The sequence below is a fragment of the Rhea americana genome, unplaced genomic scaffold (genome assembly GCF_003343005.1).
Source record: "Rhea americana isolate MKP2758 unplaced genomic scaffold, rheAme1 scaffold_80, whole genome shotgun sequence".
NCBI lineage: Eukaryota > Metazoa > Chordata > Aves > Rheiformes > Rheidae > Rhea > Rhea americana.
Genome location: NW_028186979.1, coordinates 3,332,732 through 3,353,752, shown reverse-complemented (window position 1 = coordinate 3,353,752; position 21,021 = coordinate 3,332,732). Strand labels below are relative to the sequence as shown.

General features: G+C 35.2%; 1 protein-coding gene across 3 annotated transcripts in view; it reads left to right on the top strand.

The window, feature by feature from the left end:
- The window catches only part of KIDINS220 (kinase D interacting substrate 220), an 88,026-nt gene that overhangs the window by 21,272 nt on the left and 45,733 nt on the right, over nucleotides 1-21,021 (top strand). For all 3 annotated transcript variants that reach the window (XM_085322927.1, XM_085322926.1, XM_085322928.1), the window contains exons 6-21: nucleotides 4-105; nucleotides 669-767; nucleotides 1,740-1,937; nucleotides 4,208-4,306; nucleotides 6,915-7,013; nucleotides 7,716-7,814; nucleotides 8,972-9,149; nucleotides 9,735-9,899; nucleotides 11,279-11,458; nucleotides 11,825-11,990; nucleotides 12,933-13,084; nucleotides 13,944-14,233; nucleotides 15,668-15,808; nucleotides 16,415-16,658; nucleotides 16,823-16,911; nucleotides 17,632-17,776. In XM_085322927.1, coding sequence (XP_085179053.1) covers nucleotides 4-105; nucleotides 669-767; nucleotides 1,740-1,937; nucleotides 4,208-4,306; nucleotides 6,915-7,013; nucleotides 7,716-7,814; nucleotides 8,972-9,149; nucleotides 9,735-9,899; nucleotides 11,279-11,458; nucleotides 11,825-11,990; nucleotides 12,933-13,084; nucleotides 13,944-14,233; nucleotides 15,668-15,808; nucleotides 16,415-16,658; nucleotides 16,823-16,911; nucleotides 17,632-17,776 — 2,446 coding nt within the window. The remainder of the gene's footprint in view (nucleotides 1-3; nucleotides 106-668; nucleotides 768-1,739; nucleotides 1,938-4,207; nucleotides 4,307-6,914; nucleotides 7,014-7,715; nucleotides 7,815-8,971; nucleotides 9,150-9,734; nucleotides 9,900-11,278; nucleotides 11,459-11,824; nucleotides 11,991-12,932; nucleotides 13,085-13,943; nucleotides 14,234-15,667; nucleotides 15,809-16,414; nucleotides 16,659-16,822; nucleotides 16,912-17,631; nucleotides 17,777-21,021) is intronic.

Here is a 21,021-nt window from a genome sequence, read left to right as displayed (position 1 = left end):
AAGCAATACAGTGTTTATCCAATTATTTGGGCAGCAGGACGAGGCCATTCAGATATAGTACATCTCTTACTGCAACATGGAGCTAAAGTGAACTGCTCTGACAAAGTAAGTTATGTTTATTTAATATTGAGTAATTTCTTTAATGGTTGATGCATCTCTTGAAAAAAATGAGTTCTTAGCTTGTACTGTCCTAAAATGAGTTCTTAGCTCGTACTGTCCTAAAATAACTACTGTATCTAAAAAGAAAGCAAAATGTATTAGATTTCTTTTTGATTTTAAAATAGCTCCTTTTAATTACTTTTTTCTCTATTCCCCCTCTGCTCCCCGTGCTGTGGGATTAGAATTCATATTCTAGAGCAAGAGTTGTTATACTTGCAGGAGGGTTTTCTTATAATATATGGGAGATGGTTGTGAACATTTATTACAATGGAGCATATTTCTATTTTTAAGCTACTGGAAACATTACTATCCTAAGAAGTGTAGGAAATAATGCTTACAGCTAGCAGTCTCTAAAGAAAAAAGTTAAAATTGCTTTTCAGATGTTTATGTTAATTCTCAAGATGAAATTAAGTCTCTGTAGGTTTAGCGCATTAAAGCATAGGAGAAATACTGAATTTAGTAGATAGCAAATAGAGCAATATGATAAAATATTTTAAATATTTTTGCAGTATGGAACCACCCCACTGGTTTGGGCAGCTAGGAAAGGTCATTTGGAGTGTGTGAAGTACCTGCTGCAAATGGGAGCTGATGTTGATCAAGAAGGAGCTGTAAGTAACTGCTTGGTTTTTTTGTGGTAAAATATGGGTACGTAGGTCTGTGTCTCTTTGTTTTGTTTTGCAATATAAATACCAAGCTTCATTTATGAAACAAGATGTAATATTGATGGAGTTGRTTAATTTTGAGCTATTTGCGATCTATTTTTGATGACTACTTAGTCTTTTTAATACCTTTTTTATAAAAATATTGTGCAACAGTGGAGTCGTATTGTTAATTGACAGCTGACATGCTGTTATATAACACTGAAGTTTTAATGAACATAAATGAATTTAAATTATTTAATTTCATGTTCAAGTCTTATCAAAAGTAACTCTGTTACCCAAGACTGATAAGCCAAATTGCCTTATTCTTCAATTCTGTTTGAAAAGTAAATCAAACACAAGGCATCCCTTTAAAATAACAGTGGCTGTTGTGCCTTTTTGGAAATTGGACAATTTTGGGGAGCTGCATATTTTTGTCTTTATAATAAAACAAGTTTTCATTTATTTGTTATATAAGACAGTCTAAAATACTTATTAATAAAAAACCAAAATATCGGTAAATATTAAATAGAGAATTACGTAAGACTGCTTTTGATATTTGTATGATTATTTCTTAAGTTCTTCTAAATACTTTTTTCTGGATGGTATTGGCACACCTGGGTGCCTTGGTAATACTGTATTCTCATACAACAGGAAAATGACTAGACAGTGCATATGACATATGCCGCAGTTAGAACAGATGGATATACGTTTTACTGTTTGCATTTAAAATATTATTTATTGTGGTAATCTCTTTATTTTCCTTACCTTTTAAAGTATACCTACCATGCTTTCTGTTTGAAAAAAAATAAAAGATCTGAAGTAACAACTGAATGATTAAGAAAGTAAAATGTCAGTGAGTGTTCTTTTGTTACTTAAACTATTGTTAAAGTGATAATTTCTTTATCCGCTCTGTAATATATATCTTTTTATTTATTGAAGAATTCTATGACTGCACTTATTGTAGCAGTGAAGGGTGGCTATACTGACTCAGTTAAAGAAATACTGAAAAGGAACCCAAATGTAAATTTAACAGATAAAGATGGAAATACAGCTTTGATGATTGCATCAAAGGAGGGACATACTGAAATTGTTCAGGATCTTCTTGATGCTGGAACTTATGTGAACATTCCTGATAGAGTAGGTAAATTTTCTTATCATAAATGTGGTTGTGTGTGTATATTTCTATTTCTATATGTGTGTGTGTGTGTGTGTGTGTATATATGTGTATTTTTTTTTTTAAAATGAGTATGCGAGCATATGCAAATTTGAGGATGCAGTATTTTTGTGTGGCGCTCGTCTTTCTGGTATCCAGGGATATTTTTATATAGTGCTATTTTACAAGTATGTTAATTGGCGAGTGCTGCTGTTTAGTATACTTCACTGTAAAGATAAACAAGAAACTAAAATCTTGACTTTTTTCTAAGATGAAGCTATGAACTGTTACTTAAGGTTTTTATTCTTTTTCTTTGGATTCATTGAATTAYCAATTTTTGTTTTTTACCGTATGCCACAGAACTGATCAGTCTTGTGTATTTGTTTGTCATATCTGTAACATGAGACTAATATGGAACTAACTTGCATACCTTGGTTTTCTTGTGTATTAACATATGTAATAATGATGTTAAAACTGTGGAACATGGGATATTATTACAAACAAAAGAAATATATTCTTCATTCAGTGTCTACCTTCATCTTTTACAATGACACTTTCTTTTTAGGAATCTGCTGCATATATTAGAGAGAGAATAATAGGGCATATAGCAGATATATTGGATTAGGGTAGGGTATATTAGATGAAGATGTTAAGTCAAGTAAACGTAACTTTTGACAGGTGCACTGTGTATCTAAGCTGCTGTTGTAATACTCCGTGGAGGCAGTCAGTACAGGCAGTGACCAGAGCGTGAATCGACTTRCAAATGACTCAAGCTTTTATTCAGTTGCCTTTGCAGAGGTAACTTGGGTTGTCCATGGTGCCACCAGGATATTCATGTTTTTCTGAAGTAGCTGATACCGAGCCCCATGCGCCAGGGCATAATGGGAGCTTAGATACACACACGAAAATACCTAAATTTAGTTGTCTGTGTCAAGGTGAGTATTTTATTTTAGAGCGGTAATACAGTTTTGAGGTGGAATTCCTAGTTGTCCACACTTACTATAAATTGTTTGGCATCATAGAAGAACGAGGAAAACCTCCCAATACCTGTTTTATAATTTAAAAACATGATTTCTGGTAGTTTTTTTCCTGTATTTCAAATGTCAACTAGTGTATTTTCAGGTGGTTTCATACTGAGCTGCGGTGTTGTGTGTAACAAAATTTAATCTCAAGTATTTACCAAAACAAAACTTAAAATACTTCAGAAAATACATCGCTTCCCACCTCTTCTCTCACTAAGTTCTGCAACTGTCCATCTTTCTGCCYATTAGAAACGATAAATCACAACTTTCAGTACAGCTTATATTCCAAAAATACGTCAAGTAATGATTAGTCTCGCTTTCAGATACCAAAGTGGATTTTTCCGATAAGGAAAGTTTCTTGTTTGGTAGTCAGATATGCAATGACTGTGATAAGAAAACTCTTCCCTAGCTTTCAAACTGAATTCCACAGTTATGTTTATTAATATTTATTTATTTACTGTGTACTGTGATTTTCAGAAAATCCTGTATGTCCCCTTTTTTTCATCCGTCTCATGTTTACTAAATGGATTGCATGTATTTTTCTTATTTCATCATAGAAGTAGTATTAGGTAATTTCTCGATTTCGTGTGCTGAAGTTCTGACATTTTAAGTAGCCACTATGTCAAAATCAGATGATTTAAACAAAATTACAACTTTGTTTCACATTTATATAACCCTGTTTACTACAACAAATTATTTTTAATAATTTATATGAGTTATTTGAGATAAAGTTAGCCTTTTGTTTCTAACACCATAGCATAACAGGATAGTGGTCAAAGGTGTGTGCAAAAAAAAAGGAACTTCAGGATCTTCTGTTAGCTAAGAAACAGCTAAAGCAGACAGCAGATGACCTTGACTGATTGTAAAGAGATTATTGTGGGCGGCTGGTCTTACTGTGAATGTAGAAAGCTGCTGAATTTTTCCATATTCAGTTATAATGTGCTTCCTCTTTTTCTAAGATAATATCTCAAGCTGAACTCATATTTTAGGTGTTTGTTTTGCCATAAACATATACTATTTTATTTGGTGAAAAAAAGATTTTTTCCGTCATATGCACAGTGCAAGCAAACAGGGATATAAATAATTTTTTATATCTTTCTTTAAAATGACTTTAAGTTTCTGGATGAGAATGAGCATGCTGTATGTTTAAAGACTGTAGTTTGTTTCATGATATGCTTCTTTCTGTCACATAGTGTTAACTCATCCCTGATACTCTTTCACAATTTTTCCAGAGTGGAGATACTGTGCTGATTGGAGCTGTTAGAGGAGGTCATGTGGAAATAGTGAGGGCCCTGCTCCATAAATATGCTGATATAGACATTAGAGGTCAGGTAAGTACAACAATGTAAATGTTTGCATGTTCTTAAGTAGGATGAGAATTTGAAAACCAAACAAATTACACAATATTTCTAAAGCAGAGTTTTAAGAATTTGCTTGAAGTCTACTGTGCAGAGAACTCAGCTTCCCACCAAACTTTTTTTTAAAAAAGGGCTGCTGTGCGATTTTTAAGAATTAAGATGTATTTAATTATGATGACTTATTAAACAGCCTTTTTTCCCCAATTAGTTTGTCTAATAAAAAAAAGAAAAAACTGTTAATTGAACTTACTTCACCATTGCTACTGAACAGGTTTACAAATATGATTTACTTTATTTTTAGTATTTTACTGTTGTTACTTGAGTATTTAATATTTTAGTTTAATACCAAAATTATATTAGAATATGAAAACCCTTCAATTATATCTATTGTCAATGCTATTTAGCCAGTTCTATTACTATGTTTGGTTTGTTGTTTTCTTTCAGGAAGTTTCTTTCCCRTAGTAATCAGTATTGTCATTGACTTCCATATTTTCTACCTACCCCTCTGTTCTTTTCTTTGTCTTTTGTATATGATATTGTTTTTTTCTTCCACTAAAACCTGTATTCTTCAGCACAGTACTTGCTTTTACTGTTACATTCAGCTTGCTTTTTATTGATTTTTTTTTTACTGTTATTACATTCAGCTGAAACACACATTTTTTGCCATGTTTGAACATTAGACTTAGTAGTTACTAATAGCTACAAAGATTTATTGCACAGTGCTGATGCAAAGCCTCTTTGAGAAGACAAGACGTCCTTTAGTTTGGAGGAAAAGTRGCGTTTGGATCTTTTTTCTTACCCTGCCATTGAAAGCTTGAAACAGTATATATTGGCTTCTTGCTGGCATAGGTCTGTAAAGTGGGAGCTTTTTATCATCTTGTATGTAATAGAAAAACGGGAAGAAGACTGACACTCCTAGGAAGGGGAAGCTGTAAGCTTGTGGCTTCTGGCAGTGCAAGGATGACTCTGTCCCTATTTTCAGCTGTTAATATTGAGAATGCATTTGTGGCCCTGTTGACCGAGGAGGAGTAGGTACTATAGCAGGAAGATTCTTGCTTTACGCTTCAGATCTTCAGAGTAGGACCAAAATTATCAAGATTGGTGATAAATAATAGTGTTTTGTGACTTCCCCCTGCATGGTGCAGCAGCACTTGTCTGCCAGTGAGGTGTGCTTTTTTTTTTTTTTTTTTCCCTCTCTCTCCTGGGAGATTTACTACCTGCCAGGAGCCCAGATCTATGATGTTGCAGAAGAATTGTTGGGTCCTGTCTGGCCTTTCAACTACTCTGTTCCTTGCTGCTCATCAATGTGGACATCAGTGATTCAGCCAGGGGAAACCCTGAGTAGATAAAATGTGACTATAGGGCTCTGTGTGCCAGAATAGGGCTCAGGTGGTGTTCTCCTCAATCCTTCTGGTAAGGAAGAAAGGCCCTGCTACAGGCATATGTGAGACTAGTGCCTGGCTGTGCAGGTGATGTTGGCAGCAAGGATTCAGCTTCCTGAGCCTGAGACCTTGTTAGAACTTAGCTGACTGAGGAGTGGGGGATGTGAAACCCATAAGACCAGAGAGGAAAGAAGTCTTGGATCAGCTGTGCTAAACTGAAGAGCAGGGCTTTAAGCTGAGTTTGTTGTGAAGCCCAGAGGTGGGAGAGGAAGTAACCAAGGAAGTAAGCAAGGGAGAAGATACAAGAGGGACTTCCCTCCTTAGAAGCAAGTGTGAAGAGGCTTTCCTTAAATGTCTCTACGCAGATGACATCAAACAGAGGAGTCTAGGTGCGGTCACTAGGCTGCAAGAAGACTAAAGTCAGAGAGACTTCCTGGGATAGCGCACACAATTGGAAAAAATGATGGCATATTTGCAGCAGATCTGCAGATGCCAGTAAACGAGGTGGAATAGTTGAGATGATGAATGGGAAACTTCTACTCTGGTGCTTTTAGTTGACTTCCATATCCATTCACTTTTACAGCTCTCCAGCTTGCATGGCTTGCTTTTTAGAMGATGACCAACCAACCCCTCCAGCCCCCCATAAAAGAATTCTGTCATTAGGCTGTACTATACAGGAGAGAGGGATTTTCTTTTTTTTTAATAGCCTGGATGTGGTCATTAGCTCCATATTGTAATAGAAAAATTAAAAACGAGAAAAAAACAACCCAGAAACATAACTATTACATAATAAATGTAAAAAAGACAGTACTCTGGAAAAAAAGTTGTTTTATTTCACTAGGTGAGTTATCTGAGTCATGAATAAACAAACACCTAAATATGGTTTTGGGAGATAAGGGGTTTGGAAACTGTTTCAAAAGAGGTTGAATCTGCTGGGATTGTTAAAGCTTTTAAAGTCTTTAGGTAGGTTTTTAAAAACAKCTTTGTGTTCCTTAGCCGAATTTTAATATGAGTGATTATATTTCTTTCCTCCCCAAATTGCATGGAAGTTTCCTTTTGTCGCAAACTGTGCTAAAATTTTGCTGTATAGTGTGCTGTTTTCAGTGTAGTGGTTGTATTTTATACTTATCTTTGCGATTTACCCAATTGAATGAAAGTACTATTAACATCTGATATGTTTTTTAAAAATCTTTTTATAGGATAATAAGACTGCTTTGTACTGGGCAGTTGAGAAAGGAAATGCCACAATGGTGAGGGATATTTTGCAGTGCAACCCTGATACTGAAACTTGTACAAAGGTAACTTAATTGTGGATGTAATTTTATTTCATTTAATATCTATTCTTTTCTTAACTCCTGTGTAACTAAGATCATCATACCAAATACTGTTTTTGTTAACTGTGGAAACCACATGTACTGTTAAAAAAAAAAAAATCATTACAAGTTACGCAATTTTATTTTCAATAATGTGAATGTTCCCTTTGATAAATATCACTTTCTACTAAAACTCAGTACAGAATCTGTGGAGACTTCCCTTCAACAATGTTGATGTTAAATACAATAAAGGGTAGAAAGTAGGTGCTAGTGGAAAGTGAATGAGATGTCTGATACTAACTAGAAAGTTCTGACCACTATTCATTGTGCTTTCAGGAATAAAAAAAAAAAAATAGAGGAAACGTTTACAGCAATGAATTAACTCATCACTGTTCCAGTATCTCTTCTGTTCCAGTCTCTCCTCAGATGCCTTGTATTTTATCTGTATTTTCTCCTATTCAATACTTATTAAGAGAAATGTGTGTTTTGCTGTGTGAGTCCAGTTGATCTTGATTACTGTATTTGTGATGCTTCTTTGAGAACATAGGCACTGAAGTGCTGTTACCTGTGTAGTTACGTTTTCAATTGAAAAAATACTTCTAAGGATTTGTTACACAATCATTAGTCTTTTCTTGTGTTTGAATATAAATGGAAGTGTTTTTTATTAGGCTTACTTTTCACTTCTAGGATGGAGAAACACCACTTATAAAGGCAACCAAGATGAGAAATATTGAGATAGTAGAGCTCCTTCTGGACAAAGGAGCTAAGGTTTCTGCTGTAGACAAGGTAAAGAATGTTTGTTAATTTATTTTGATATCTTTAAACCTTTTAGTTTTGCAGAATTTTGTAGTGAGTTATCAAGGCTGAAGCAAGAATAGTTTTTATCTTCATTCATTTTGTTTTGTTAGAGATGGGGTAGGAATCATTCTATTTTCTGGAAACCATTCATACCTTATGTTTTATTTTTAGATTTTGCACTATAACCTTGTAACTCTTACTATTATGAGGTTAAATACAAAATTAATTTTACAAAAGGAACACAATAATGAGATCTGAGTTTTCAGCTTTATCAGCCTTGTGACTTGTCCTTGATTTCTCCTTTGACCAAAATGAGATGGAGTTTGAGCCAGATGGAACTGGAAATTGCAAATGATTGCTTTTGTTCTGAAAAGTGTTAGAACTGCCAGAAATAAACAGTAGTTGGGCTGTGGCTGCTTGTTTTTGAACTCGACTATCCTGATCATTCTTGATCAAGTTAAGTTTGAAAAAGTTTTTCGGTTGCTTTTTGTTTGTTTTTGTTTTGCTGGAAGATATGAGTGTCACAGAAAAATGGGACTGAAGTTAGAACTGGTTATTGTTCCATTTATATTCTTATAAGACAATTGTTAAATAAACTGATTTTTGTTTAGGTCAGATATGTCATTGTTAATAAAGTAACACATATTTTGATTTAAAGAAAATTCCAGTATTTGGTATTTAATTATTTATGGGCTTGATTACAGATAGATCATACTTAGTCCATATCAGAAAGGCAGTTGCTTGCCTCTTGATTTAATTTTTCTGTGGTAACAAACAAAGTACAGATCCATGGCTTAGCCTCCCATAGGCTAAATAATCAAGAAAATCAGAATACTTAAAAATAAATTTATTGCCACCATTAGTATTTTGAACTTTTGTTCGTATTAGGATGCTTTGAGTAATATGAAAAGAAAAGCATCTATGTCAGGAATGAGAATTTAGTTTTGCCTTATCACATCTTTTTTAAAACYTTGGTAGTGCTGCTTTGAGGGAAAAAAAAAGCTTTTGTTGTAAGTCTTTAATGGTATTAAGAATTTCCTAAATTCTATTTCAAGTAAGTAACATCTATATGATGTAGAACGTATGGTCCATTCATGATCTTACTAATTCATGTTAGGTACTACTAGTTTTTCACTTAATTGCAGAGAGGAGATACTCCACTTCATATTGCCATTCGTGGAAGAAGTCGTAAGCTTGCTGAACTACTCTTAAGAAATCCAAAAGATGGTAGATTGCTTTATAGACCCAACAAAACAGGAGAAACACCTTACAATATTGACTGTAGCCACCAGAAGAGTATTTTAACACAAATATTTGGAGCTCGTAAGTATAAGTAYTTATCTTTTCCTCAGATCTAAACTTAGATTGACTAAAATAARGCTTATTTTAATGAGATAATTAAAGGAATAATTTTCTTCTGTATTGTTTTCAATTCACTTTCAGTTTAGGAATCCAGTTTGTTCAATTGTATATTTAAGCCTGGAACAGTTCAGATTTTTTAAAATACTGTGATTAATGGGAGATATTAAAAAAAAWTGTTAAAAAACTCTTTGTCATTCTAAAATTCTAACGTAGGTAGAATGTGTCTCTATATTTGATCTATGCAACTTAGGTTGATGGTTTTGTTTTTATTTTGACTTTGCTAATAAAACAATTGTTTTCTTCAGCTTACTGTGGTTGAGATTTGGTTTTGAGTCTTATGTACTAAACTATTAATTTTGATAYATCACCTCTACAAATGGTATGTAATTAAAATTCTTTTGAACAAGAATATACAGATAATAGCTATTAAGTGGGAAGAATATGTATAGAAAAACAAGTAAACATGTCATGATTTCATGTATAGAAACTGTCATATGAAAAAAATTCTTAAAAAACCTCAGATCTATAGGAGTATCTGTGTTACAGGGCACTTGTCTCCCACGGAATCTGATGGTGACATGCTGGGGTATGATCTCTACAGCAGTGCTTTGGCGGATATTCTTAGCGAACCAACCATGCAGCCACCTATCTGTGTAGGGTTGTATGCACAGTGGGGAAGTGGAAAATCTTTTCTTCTCAAGAAACTGGAAGGTAAAATTTGACTTACAGATACTGATCCGTACTGTGGATAGCATTGCATGGGATTTACTCTGTTTACAACAGCCCTTGGTCCATGTAGAGTTGTATTCCATCCCTGTTTCTCTAGCAAAAGAATTTAAACTTTAGTATAATCAGTACTTCCATTGATTGGTTATTTATTTGTTTATACAGCATCAAGACAATCTTTGCGTATTGTTGTCTATTGACTTTTGGGCTTTCTTCAGCAGTAGATCTACTTTTYTATGTTCTACTGAAACTTCGATTTGGAATGTGACTTTTTTTGTGACAGATCAGGTTTAGATCTCCTTTGCTGCAGTACTTACTGTGCTTCCTACATCTCATTCATCTTTATTAGAAGTTTAAGAAGAAATTCAAGACTATTTTTTTTTTCCCTCAATACTGTATTTTCTCTGGTACGGATTCTCTTCCCCTCCTCCCCTTTATTTACTTAAAGCTTTTTGAACTTTCAGAAATGACTTAGCTAAGGAAGCAAATCCTGTAATTGAAGAGCGTCATTATTAACTTACACCATTCTAAATATTTGTTCATAGTAGAAATAAGCATCTYATTTAAAATTTAAGCTATTTCTAACAGAAGATATCTTCCTAAGATGCTTCAGTATAATTAAAAATATTTAACTGCTCTGATCTTGTTTTCTGTTTTACAAAAAAGACATATTAGTCAAAATGGGATCTCTCCATTCACTTTATTTACCTCATGCTCCATGTCATGAAGAACAGTGGTGTACATTGTTTACTTATGATTAACTCTGCTATTTTTAAAAAGCCTAATAGTTCTCAGTATTTTCACGCTCTTCCTCAATCATCTTTTTATTCTACATTGTGTATTTTCTATTTCCTCTTTCAATAGATCCAAAATACGTTTTTCAGGAATTCCTGGTTGAGTATACATGAATAAAGAAACAGAAATAAATACTTAACCATTTTACATAATAATATATATGATGATTTCATGTATGTGGTGCTAATTTCAGTAATAGATTCCTTTTTTTTTTCTTGGACAGGAAGGATTCCTTAGTGCCATAAATGTGTTGTAAGCTATTGAAGGAGCATAGATAATGGCATGGCTTTAATATGCCTTTAAAATTAGAAAATCTGCAGCAAACAGTGCAGGAATTATATTTTGAAAGGTTTCATTCATTACATGGATGAAAACTTTTTTTTCGTTAATGCTTGAATCCCACTTCAAACAATATTGTCTTTTGTTTTTGTTGGAAATCAGTAAAGGGAAAAGTCACAAAGCTGACGCAAAAAAAGTACTTTTCTACAGAAATAAGGATAATTATAATACCTCTTTTGCTTTCTGTTATAGAATAGTTTAACATGTTAACTATTCTTTTTGTGTTTTAGATGAAATGAAAACTTTTGCAGGACAGCAGATTGAGCCTCTGTTCCAGTTCTCTTGGCTTATTGTATTCCTCACGCTTTTGCTGTGTGGAGGTTTGGGTTTATTGCTTGCTTTCACAGTGGATGCAAAGCTTGGAATAGCAGTGTCACTCAGCTTATTAGCAGTTCTTTATATATTCTTTGGTAAGTCTACTAGCTGATACAACGTTTTTATGATGTTTTTAAATCTGTTTTTAGATTTCAKTTTTTTCTGTTTAGCAAAGATGCTTCTTGATTCAGAAAAATAGGAAATGTTTTTATAGAAAATAAGATCTCTGATCTTTCCTTGTGTTTTACATCTAATTTGTGGGAGGTCATTTGTGAAAACAAAGCAAAATTTTGTATATAACTTCATTATTTTGCTTTTAATCCCATTTTTTAGCCATAACTGTTATTCAGTTATTCAWTCAACTCGTTTTACACAATTCCACGCCTTACCCGTTCAAATTTCAAGGTTTTTTCAATTGTGAATATTGATTCAAATGTATCTTTAAAATGTTTTGTTTACAGCTGTAATTTATTTTGGTGGCCGAAGAGAAGGTGAGAGCTGGAACTGGGCCTGGGTGTTAAGTGCAAGGCTGGCAAGACATATTGGATATTTAGAGTTGCTTCTCAAACTCATGTTTGTGAACCCACCAGARTTACCAGAACAAACCACTAAAGCTTTACCTGTCAGGTTAGTTGTTCCACTTATTTATGCTTAAATAAATAATTCACACTGATCTTCTCAGACTGTACATGTAAATGTGTATGTTTGGCTTCCCATGAAATACTGCTGAGATTTCTCTATAGAAAATAGTAGCCTTAGAAGAAGATAGAGTTAAATTTTTCAGTATGAAGGAACTTAGCAGTGTTTTGGGGGGAAGATATCTCTGTTCATGCCAAAAGTCAATGAAGCAATGCTTTTGAGTATTAGGGTTTTTTTTGTTTATTTGTTTGTTTTTACTGTCATGCTAATATAAATTTGTAACAGACAAAATATGAATTTAGTTTTCTGGTATAACTTTCCATATATTAAGTTTAATGTTTGTTTCATTGATTATTACTACTGACCTTCCCCCACCCAAACCCCCCGCACCCAACCCAACTGTAATACCCCTACCCCCCCACCCAAATTAGTCATACCTTCTGGTTTACCTGACAATAAGAAAACTTGTACCATGTGATTTATGGTTTTGTTTACTTCTGTCATTGAAGAACTTCTGTTTTAGCCCGTTGGTGGGTGTTAGTATGTGATCTTGTTCTTTTNTTTTTTTTGGTAATCATAGGTATTGAAAAATGCATCAGAATGCAATTTAATAAAAATTATGATGTTTTGGGATCATAAAGATATTTTTTATATTTTTATTGCTGACTGAGGTACCATTAATAATGTGCCTATTTTTATCTTTTTTTAAAAAAACGAGTTTTAGAATAGGAAATGGATCAGAGAAGTTGATAAAAGGAAGAGAAATAGATAAATAAGTACTTTTTCATTCTCTATATGAAATTCAGTATTTTGCTTTTTATCCTACTTGATTTTCCATCTGCAGATATGCAGGAAGTTTTTTATTCTGGTTGCCAGAAAATATTTGAAGCTTTCTAATCTATATAAAATACATATTTTTTTCTCTTTCAGATTTTTGTTTACTGACTACAATAGACTGTCCAGTGTAGGTGGAGAAACTTCATTGGCTGAGATGATTGCTACCCTCTCTGATGCATGTGAAAGGGAATTTGGTTTCTTAGCAACAAGGCTATTTCGAGTTTTCAAGACAGAAGATACACAAGGTTTTATTACCTGAATGACCTTTCTGATTATTACATTTCATTACACAGTTACCAGGAATTCTGTTTTTCACATTATAAGCTTTTTGAAACAAACTTTTAACTGTGCAGAAGTTCATATCGAATTAGGAGAATATAGGGGAAGCTTTACATTGTCCTAGACAAAAAAGTCCTTTTTTTGTAATATCAAGATAATACTTTCCGTTAAGTATAGCTGGAAGTGTTAATGGAAATGAGTATTTGTATTGCATCCTTTTATATGCAATGTGGTGTTTTCCTTAGCAATAAAATCAGTCTGTTGAGTCAAAGTGAGGGTAAAGTATACCTTTGTGTTGTGCTAAGAGAAATTCTCTTCAGTATATTAACTTTTTTCGTGCAGAACTTCTCCACTGTTTGTAAAGGATTTAGTATGTAGGAAAGGTCAAGTAATAATCTCAGGTGGTAGCCTGTAATTTCAGTTTAGTTCTCCAGTGTCATTATTATTRTCATGTTTTAAATTAAAGCCAGGCAGTTACCTAAATCGATTTCTTACAGTTTATTTACCTAAGTACACTTCACTGACACATCTCTCAAAAGGGAAGACCTTACTGATGAGAATCCTTCTTAATAAAGATTGTTTGCATCCAATGTTAATGTCTTGAAACAGTGGAAGTAAACTGTAGATTAAAGGAAATTCTCTGCTTCATTATTTTCAAGAATGTTGGCAAAGTGAGACCTTATTTTTACAGTCCATATAGATAGATAGTAACATTGAAGTAACCTTTTATGCAAGCTGTTATTTTGTGAAAGTATTTAGGATAATAACTGTTATATTTTCCTGTAAAATTTGCATTCTTTTTAATGGGAAGTACTTGTTTTATAGGTAAAAAGAAATGGAAGAAAACTTGCTGTCTCCCATCCTTTGTGATTTTCCTATTCATATTGTCTTGCATAGTTTCTGGGATTGCTCTGCTGGCGATTTTTAATGTAAAACCAGCAAACATGACAGTGAATGCTATTCTTATATCAGTTGCATGTGTTGTTGGTTTGGCCTTTATTTTGAACTGTCGTACCTGGTGGCAAGTGATGGATTCAGTTTTAAATTCTCAAAGAAAACGTCTTCACAATGCAGCCTCCAAGCATCACAAGTTAAAAAGTGAGGGGTTTATGAAGGTAAGAATTTATATGAATTAGCTGCTTACAAAACAGTAACAACAAAGAAAACCCCAAACCCACACTATGAACTTCGAGCCTTTTTAAGATGTGGTGCTATTAATTTCATCAGGCCAAGTCTCTCAACAGTAGAATAAGTTTTGGCAAGTTTTTACAGAAGGGAACACTTCTGTTTCACTGAAAGTTATACTTCGTGTACAGGATCCATGTTTTCTCAAGTAGGAATGTTAACTTTGGATTATATTTTCAGTTTCTAATTTTATTTTTGTTAGGAGGAAAATATTAAGAAAACAGTTGTTCTAAATTATCTGTATTAGATTAAAGCTTGCTTTCTATCGTAAGACTAGAAAGAGTAACCTGCAATATTTCAAAGGTGAAAAAACATGCCTAACTGGCTCTCTGCAAGACCTCTTCACTACGAAAAGAATGCTAGCATTGAAAGGAGTTCAAATATTTAATGAAAAATGGTAGAAAATACTATTTTGTTGGGTTGCATGTAGCTAAACTGTTTCTAAAAGCAAAAAAGCTATTGGAAGAATAACAGAAAACATCAGGCTGTCATCAAATGTCCTGTCTGCCCCTATTGAAGATTAACTCTTAACAGCATGACAGTCACTTCTGTAGTTTGCAGATAATGAATTGTACAGCTTCTTCAAACATTTAGGTAGCACAAAACCCTTTAGCTGTATCCGTCTGTCATTATTCATCACCAATTGATTTTTGAATGGGACTCAACTTATACAACTCCAGACATTAAATAGTTAGGCTTGCCCTTTGCAATCAAAGCAGAGAAATGGGCATTTCCGGATTGTGATTCCTGCAATTTACCTCCTCTTAATTTGCACATTCAAGATGAATCTAGTGATGAATAAATCAAATTTAAATGTATTAGGGCAGATGAATTCTGCCTTTACTTCTTTATAGAGGGCGGTTGTTATATGTCTAATTTGACATTGAAAAATATAAAAATCTTCAGATTATAGGAGTATGAATCATGAAGAGAAATGACTGAGCATGAAAGTAATGAAATAAATAGCTTGGATGGAAGGCAGGTACAGAATTTTAGTGCGTGTTTTATGCAAAGCAGTTTTGTGGGATTAGTAGAAGCTATGGATTCTATTTAGCCTACTGTTGAAATACTCGTTTACAGTACAGAATACTACTTTATTTCTCAATAGAATTATAAAGAATTTAAGGACAGGATGTTGCATTAAAGTGAAATATACTGTTTTGCTGTATGTTTCTTGGTATGTAGAAAATGATAGTTTAGGACTATTTCACTTTAGGGAGAGTTCAGTATTTATAAGCATTTGTTCTTCTAGTCTTACTGAAGTATTTGGGATAGGTAGCAATCTGTAAAAGGAATTGCATGCATTTTTTTGAGGTTTAAGTACTGTGGAAATGTCTTTCCTTCTTTGATTTTCATTTTCATAGGTTCTGAAATGTGAAGTGGAATTGATGGCCAAAATGGCAAAAACTATTGACAGCTTCACTCAAAATCAGACAAGGCTTGTTGTAATTATTGATGGATTGGATGCTTGTGAACAGGACAAAGTTTTACAAATGCTTGATACGGTGAGTTGGATCATATTATGAGGTGATCTCTCTAGTATTCTGTCTTCCGTAAATGGGTGCAGCTACTACTAGTAGCCATGTATTTGCCATAGGAGGAAGATAGATATACAGAGTCTCTCTGTATTATAGTCATTTTCTTAATGTTCTATGATAGCTGTAATGCTAAGCTTCAGGGCTTTAAACAACTGAGAATAAAGTCCCGATAGAGCTGTAAGACTATACATGTTATACCTATTGTAATATGTTTTAAAATCCTAAGATGTAAATCATTGAAAATTTTACCTTGTTAAAACAAATATTGTTTGGAGAGTTTTTCATACTTTACTTCAGGTGAAAAATACTTAAATGCTTAACATTTGCGTGGGATTAGGGCATTATTGCATAATATTTTCTTGATGATGACTTTTTTATAACTGCTTCTGATAATGTGTCAAGTATGTTTATTTTTAATTGTAGATAAGAATAGATACGGCATACTGAAAAAGAGATCTCTGTACATCCCTTGTTCTTTCAAGTTTAAACTAGAACAAGATGAACATAAAATGTTTAGTCAAGGATATCAAAGTGACCACAGTTAACAAGGCTTACTATCTGCTTTTTTAACAGGTGCGAGTCTTGTTTTCAAAAGGCCCATTTATTGCTATTTTTGCAAGTGACCCACACATTATTATAAAAGCTATTAACCAAAATCTTAATAGTGTTCTGCGTGATTCAAACATAAATGGACATGATTACATGCGAAATATAGTCCATTTACCTGTCTTTCTGAATAGCCGTGGGCTTAGTAATGCAAAAAAGCTGATGGTAGCGTCAACAACCAATGGAGATGTTCCTTACACAGATAATGCAGGTAAGGTTGTACAGGAGAATTATATGTAAGTTACAAAAACTAATGCTGATAAAATCTGTTTTTTAGAACAAACTGTTTAAATAATTGACAAATCATTAATGATATTTTATAGCTCAAAGAATTTCMTAGGAATGGAGAAAAAGCCTTAAAATTTTCTTTAATAGGTTTACATGAAGAAGTTGACAGGAGAGTTTCTCAGAACAGTCTTGGAGAGATGACCAAGCTTGGTAGCAAAACTGCTCTTAATAGACGGGTGAGAAAGATTTTAGAGTAAATGGAATACTGTTGATATCTTTTACTTTTCTTTTACATTTTTCGCTATATCAGCTTCAAAGACTTAAACGGACCTTTCCTATGAAATTAACACAGATGATCCATGTAGGAGTACCATCTTGTAAAATCAGTAGATTGATACTTTACCAGAGAGGAAGACGTTGGATCACTAAAGCATTYTGTTCCACAAATACTTAAAATTAGGAATGGTTAGAATGTCCAAGCTCTCTGCAGATGCTGAGATGAGGCAGCGTTTTGTTAGTAACTATTATCTGTGTATATATGTATTTTTTGAATTTCTGTGTATAAGCCCAGTATCATCTGATCTTAGGCTGTTGCTACAAGGGGCAATAATCAAGCAAGTCAAGGAATTTGGAATATTATGGTGCTAGGTTTTTACTGCAACATGTCCACTACACTTTTTCTTGCATTATCTTTTCTGTTCTGTCTTCCTAGCTCTATATAATACCAGAAAGTTGGTCAAATAAAATGCAGATATCATGTGCATATGATATTCTGATTATTACATTACTAAAGCAAAATAAATTCTGGTAAATATTTTTATAGTATTTCAGTTCAGCCTCACAGACACTTACTTACAAAGATTCTAACTTCACAAGCAAGTAAAATTGAAATCTTCCAAATAGATACAGGTTTATGACACTAATCAGTATTCCTTACTTCTCTGTTTAATTATCAGGATACTTATCGAAGACGACAAATGCAACGTACCATTACTCGTCAGATGTCTTTTGATTTGACCAAGCTTTTGGTTACAGAGGATTGGTTCAGTGATATCAGTCCTCAGACCATGAGAAGATTGCTTAATATTGTTTCTGTGACAGGTGAGTGTGGCACATGTTTGTGTACAGTAAGTAGTACTGTCTTTAGGTTGATTACAGTTCCCTCACATTCAGGTTTTAGTGTGCAAACTAAATTTAATAGGTCAATCAATTTACTATCAGTGTGTACCAAAAACAAAACTTCAGGCATTATTCTCAAATCTGTGTTGATTTTGAAAATCTTTGTTAGCCCTCAAAGAGTTCTTGTTTCATAAAGTATGAACAGGTGTGTTCTAAACTATTATTTATTATAAGTACAATAAAAAAAAGTCTCACTGAACTTGGTGGTTGTGATCAGTGGTATGAGGTTTAGCTGATCACTAGTGGCCAGTTACTAGTGTGTCCTATTTGAGAGGGGTCAGTACTGGGGCCAATACTGTTTTGATATCTTCATTTGTGACCTGGATGATGGGACTGAATGCACCCTCAGCATGTTTGCAGAAAATACAAAGTTGGGAGGAGTGGCTGATGAACTAGATGGTCATGATGCCATTCAGAGGGACCTCAGCAGGTTGGAGGAATGGACAGAGATGAACCTCATGAAGTTGAAGAAAGGGAAGTTGAGTCCTGCACCTGAGAGGAATAATCCTGTCCTGATGTACAGGCTGAGGCCAACCATCTGAAGAGCAGCTTGGCAGAGAAGGCTTTGGGGGTCCTGCTGGACAACAATGTGCCTTTGTGGCAGATAAGTCCAGCAGCCTCCTGGGCTGCATTAGTCAGAGTGTTGCCAGCAGATTGAGGGAGGTGATCCTTCCCCTCTGCTCAGCCCTGATGAGGCCACATCTGGAGTCCTGTGTCCAGTCCTGGGCTTCCCAATACAAGGAGGACATGGAGCTCCTGAAGTGAGTGCAGCAGAGGCCCACAAAGATCCACATCTGTCATATGAGAGCAGTCTGAGAGAGCTGGGACTGTTTAACCTAGAGAAGAGAAGGCTTGAGAGGCTTTTACAAATTTTTGTAGAATCTGATGGGAGAGTGTGAAGAAGGCAGAATCAGCCTATTTTCACTGGTGCCTAGTGACAGGACAAGAGGCAATGGGTACAAATTGAAAGACAGGAAATTCCACTTAAATGTAAAAAAAACAGTTCTTTACTGTGAAGGTAACTGAACACTGGAACAGGCTGCCCGGAAAGGTTGAGAAGTTTCTATCCTTGGAGGTACTCAGAACCTGAATGGATGTGGTCCTGGGCAGTCTGCTGTAAGTGACTGTGCTTAAGCAGCAGCTGGTACGATATAATCTCCAGGGGTCTCTTCCAACCCCAACTATTTGTGATTCTGTGAAATTTTTTGAGCTTAATGTGGTATAATTTACCAATAATACTAACAATAAAAGATTATGTTAAGTAGCTTGGCTTTCTAGGATAACGCTTAGTACTTAGGTTAAAAAAAAAMCTTAATTTTCTAATGAGAGCTGTATCACCTAAGAGAATCTTATGAATAAAGCTGTTGCAGAAATACTGCAACTTGTCCTATGCAGATAAAACATGTATTCAACCGGCTTGACATCAGCTTCAACCTCAAGTGAATGTAGTTGTATTGGCTGCAGTGGGGTGCAGTTAAGAAGTCAGCCTGTTGTGGTTCCATAGCACATAGCTGGAGCTAATTAACTTGCTGCAACCATCTCATGTCCCTTAAGAGTGTTTGCTTTCYAGTAGGTGCACAGAGTAATAACACAGGCTGAACTTGAGCTGAGCCCTGCAAATCCATTCAGGTTTGTGGAGACCTGCTTTATGACCTGGATGAGGGGACAGAGTGGCTCCTCAGCAAGTTTGTTGATGATGATAAASTGGGAGGAATGGCTGATACACCAGAGGGCTGTGCTGCCATTCAGAGAGACCGGAACAGGCTGGAGAGCTGAGCAGAGAGGAACCTCCTGAGGTTCAACAAGCGCAAGTACACGGTTTCTGCACCTAGGGAAAAATAACCCTGTGCACCAGGACAAGCTGGAGGCTGACGTGCCATAGAGCAGCTCTGCAGAGAAGGCCTAGAAGTGCTGGTGGATGATAAATKGACCATGAGCCCAAGAAGGCCAATGGTCTCCTGGGGTGCATGAGGAAGAGTGTTGCCAGCAGGTGGAGGGAGGTGATCCTGCCGCTCTACTCAGCCCTGGGGAGGCCTCATCTGGAGTACTGTGTCCAGTTTTGGGCTCCCCAGGACAAGAGAGACATGGAGCTCCTGGAGAGAGTCCAGCATAGGGCTACRARGATGATCAGAGGGCTGGAGCATCTGCCCTCTGAGGAACGGCTATGAGAGCTGGGCCTCTTCAGCCTGGGGAAGAGAAGACTGAGGGGGGATCTTAATGTGTATAAGTACCTGAAGGGAGGGTGTCAAGGGGTCAGGGACAAACTCTTTTCAGTTGTCCCGTGTGACAGGACAAGAGACAATGGGCAGAAATTGAAGCACAGGAAGTTCGGCCTGACCATGGGGAGAATTTCTTCCCTGTGAGAGTGACGGAGCCCTGGCACAGGTTGCCCGGAGAGGTTGTGGAGTCTTCCTGTCTGGAGCTCTTCAAGGCCCGCCTGGCTGCAACCCTGTCTAACATGCTCTAGATGATCCTGCTTGAGCAGGGAGGTTGGACTGGATGATCTCCAGAAGTCCCTTCCAACCTTACTGATTCTATGATTCGGCAATATCACTGTTGAACTTAACRTTGCCTTTCTGGGAGAACTTATTTCTAGCGTGGCCCAAGTCAGTGGAAYTGGTTCAGGTTTATTACAATGCCAAGATGATGATCATCATGGCAGGAAGTGTGATACGAAGACATAGGAGTATGTCTCTGAGCTAAGACGAAGCTCTGGCCAACCAACTGGGGTGACACTGAGCGGCTGGTTGTCTCTGTAGTTGCATTCCTATTGCTTGTGTTGTTTGGATTATGCTAATTTTCTTTCACACATATTATGACAAATTTAATGTAAATAGTTCTTCTAAGTAAAATAACTCATGGCATATCTTTATTCCACTATATTAGTGCTGGTAATAATTAATAAAAGAGCTTTAATGTCTTCCCCCCATAATCTTTACATGTAGTGATCGTTTATATGTGATAATAGACAGAATTCTGAGCTAGTCTTTCAAATACATGTGCAGTCTCTTAGCAAGTCGTTAGAGTTTGTAGCACAAAATGTCTGTTTCTGGCAAATTATAGTGTGGATGTGAAAGTATACCAAAAGCACAAACTGTTAGTTACCGGATGTAAAAATAGAACTGCAAAAACAGTTTTAGCTCACAGTATCCTGTGGTTATGTATGG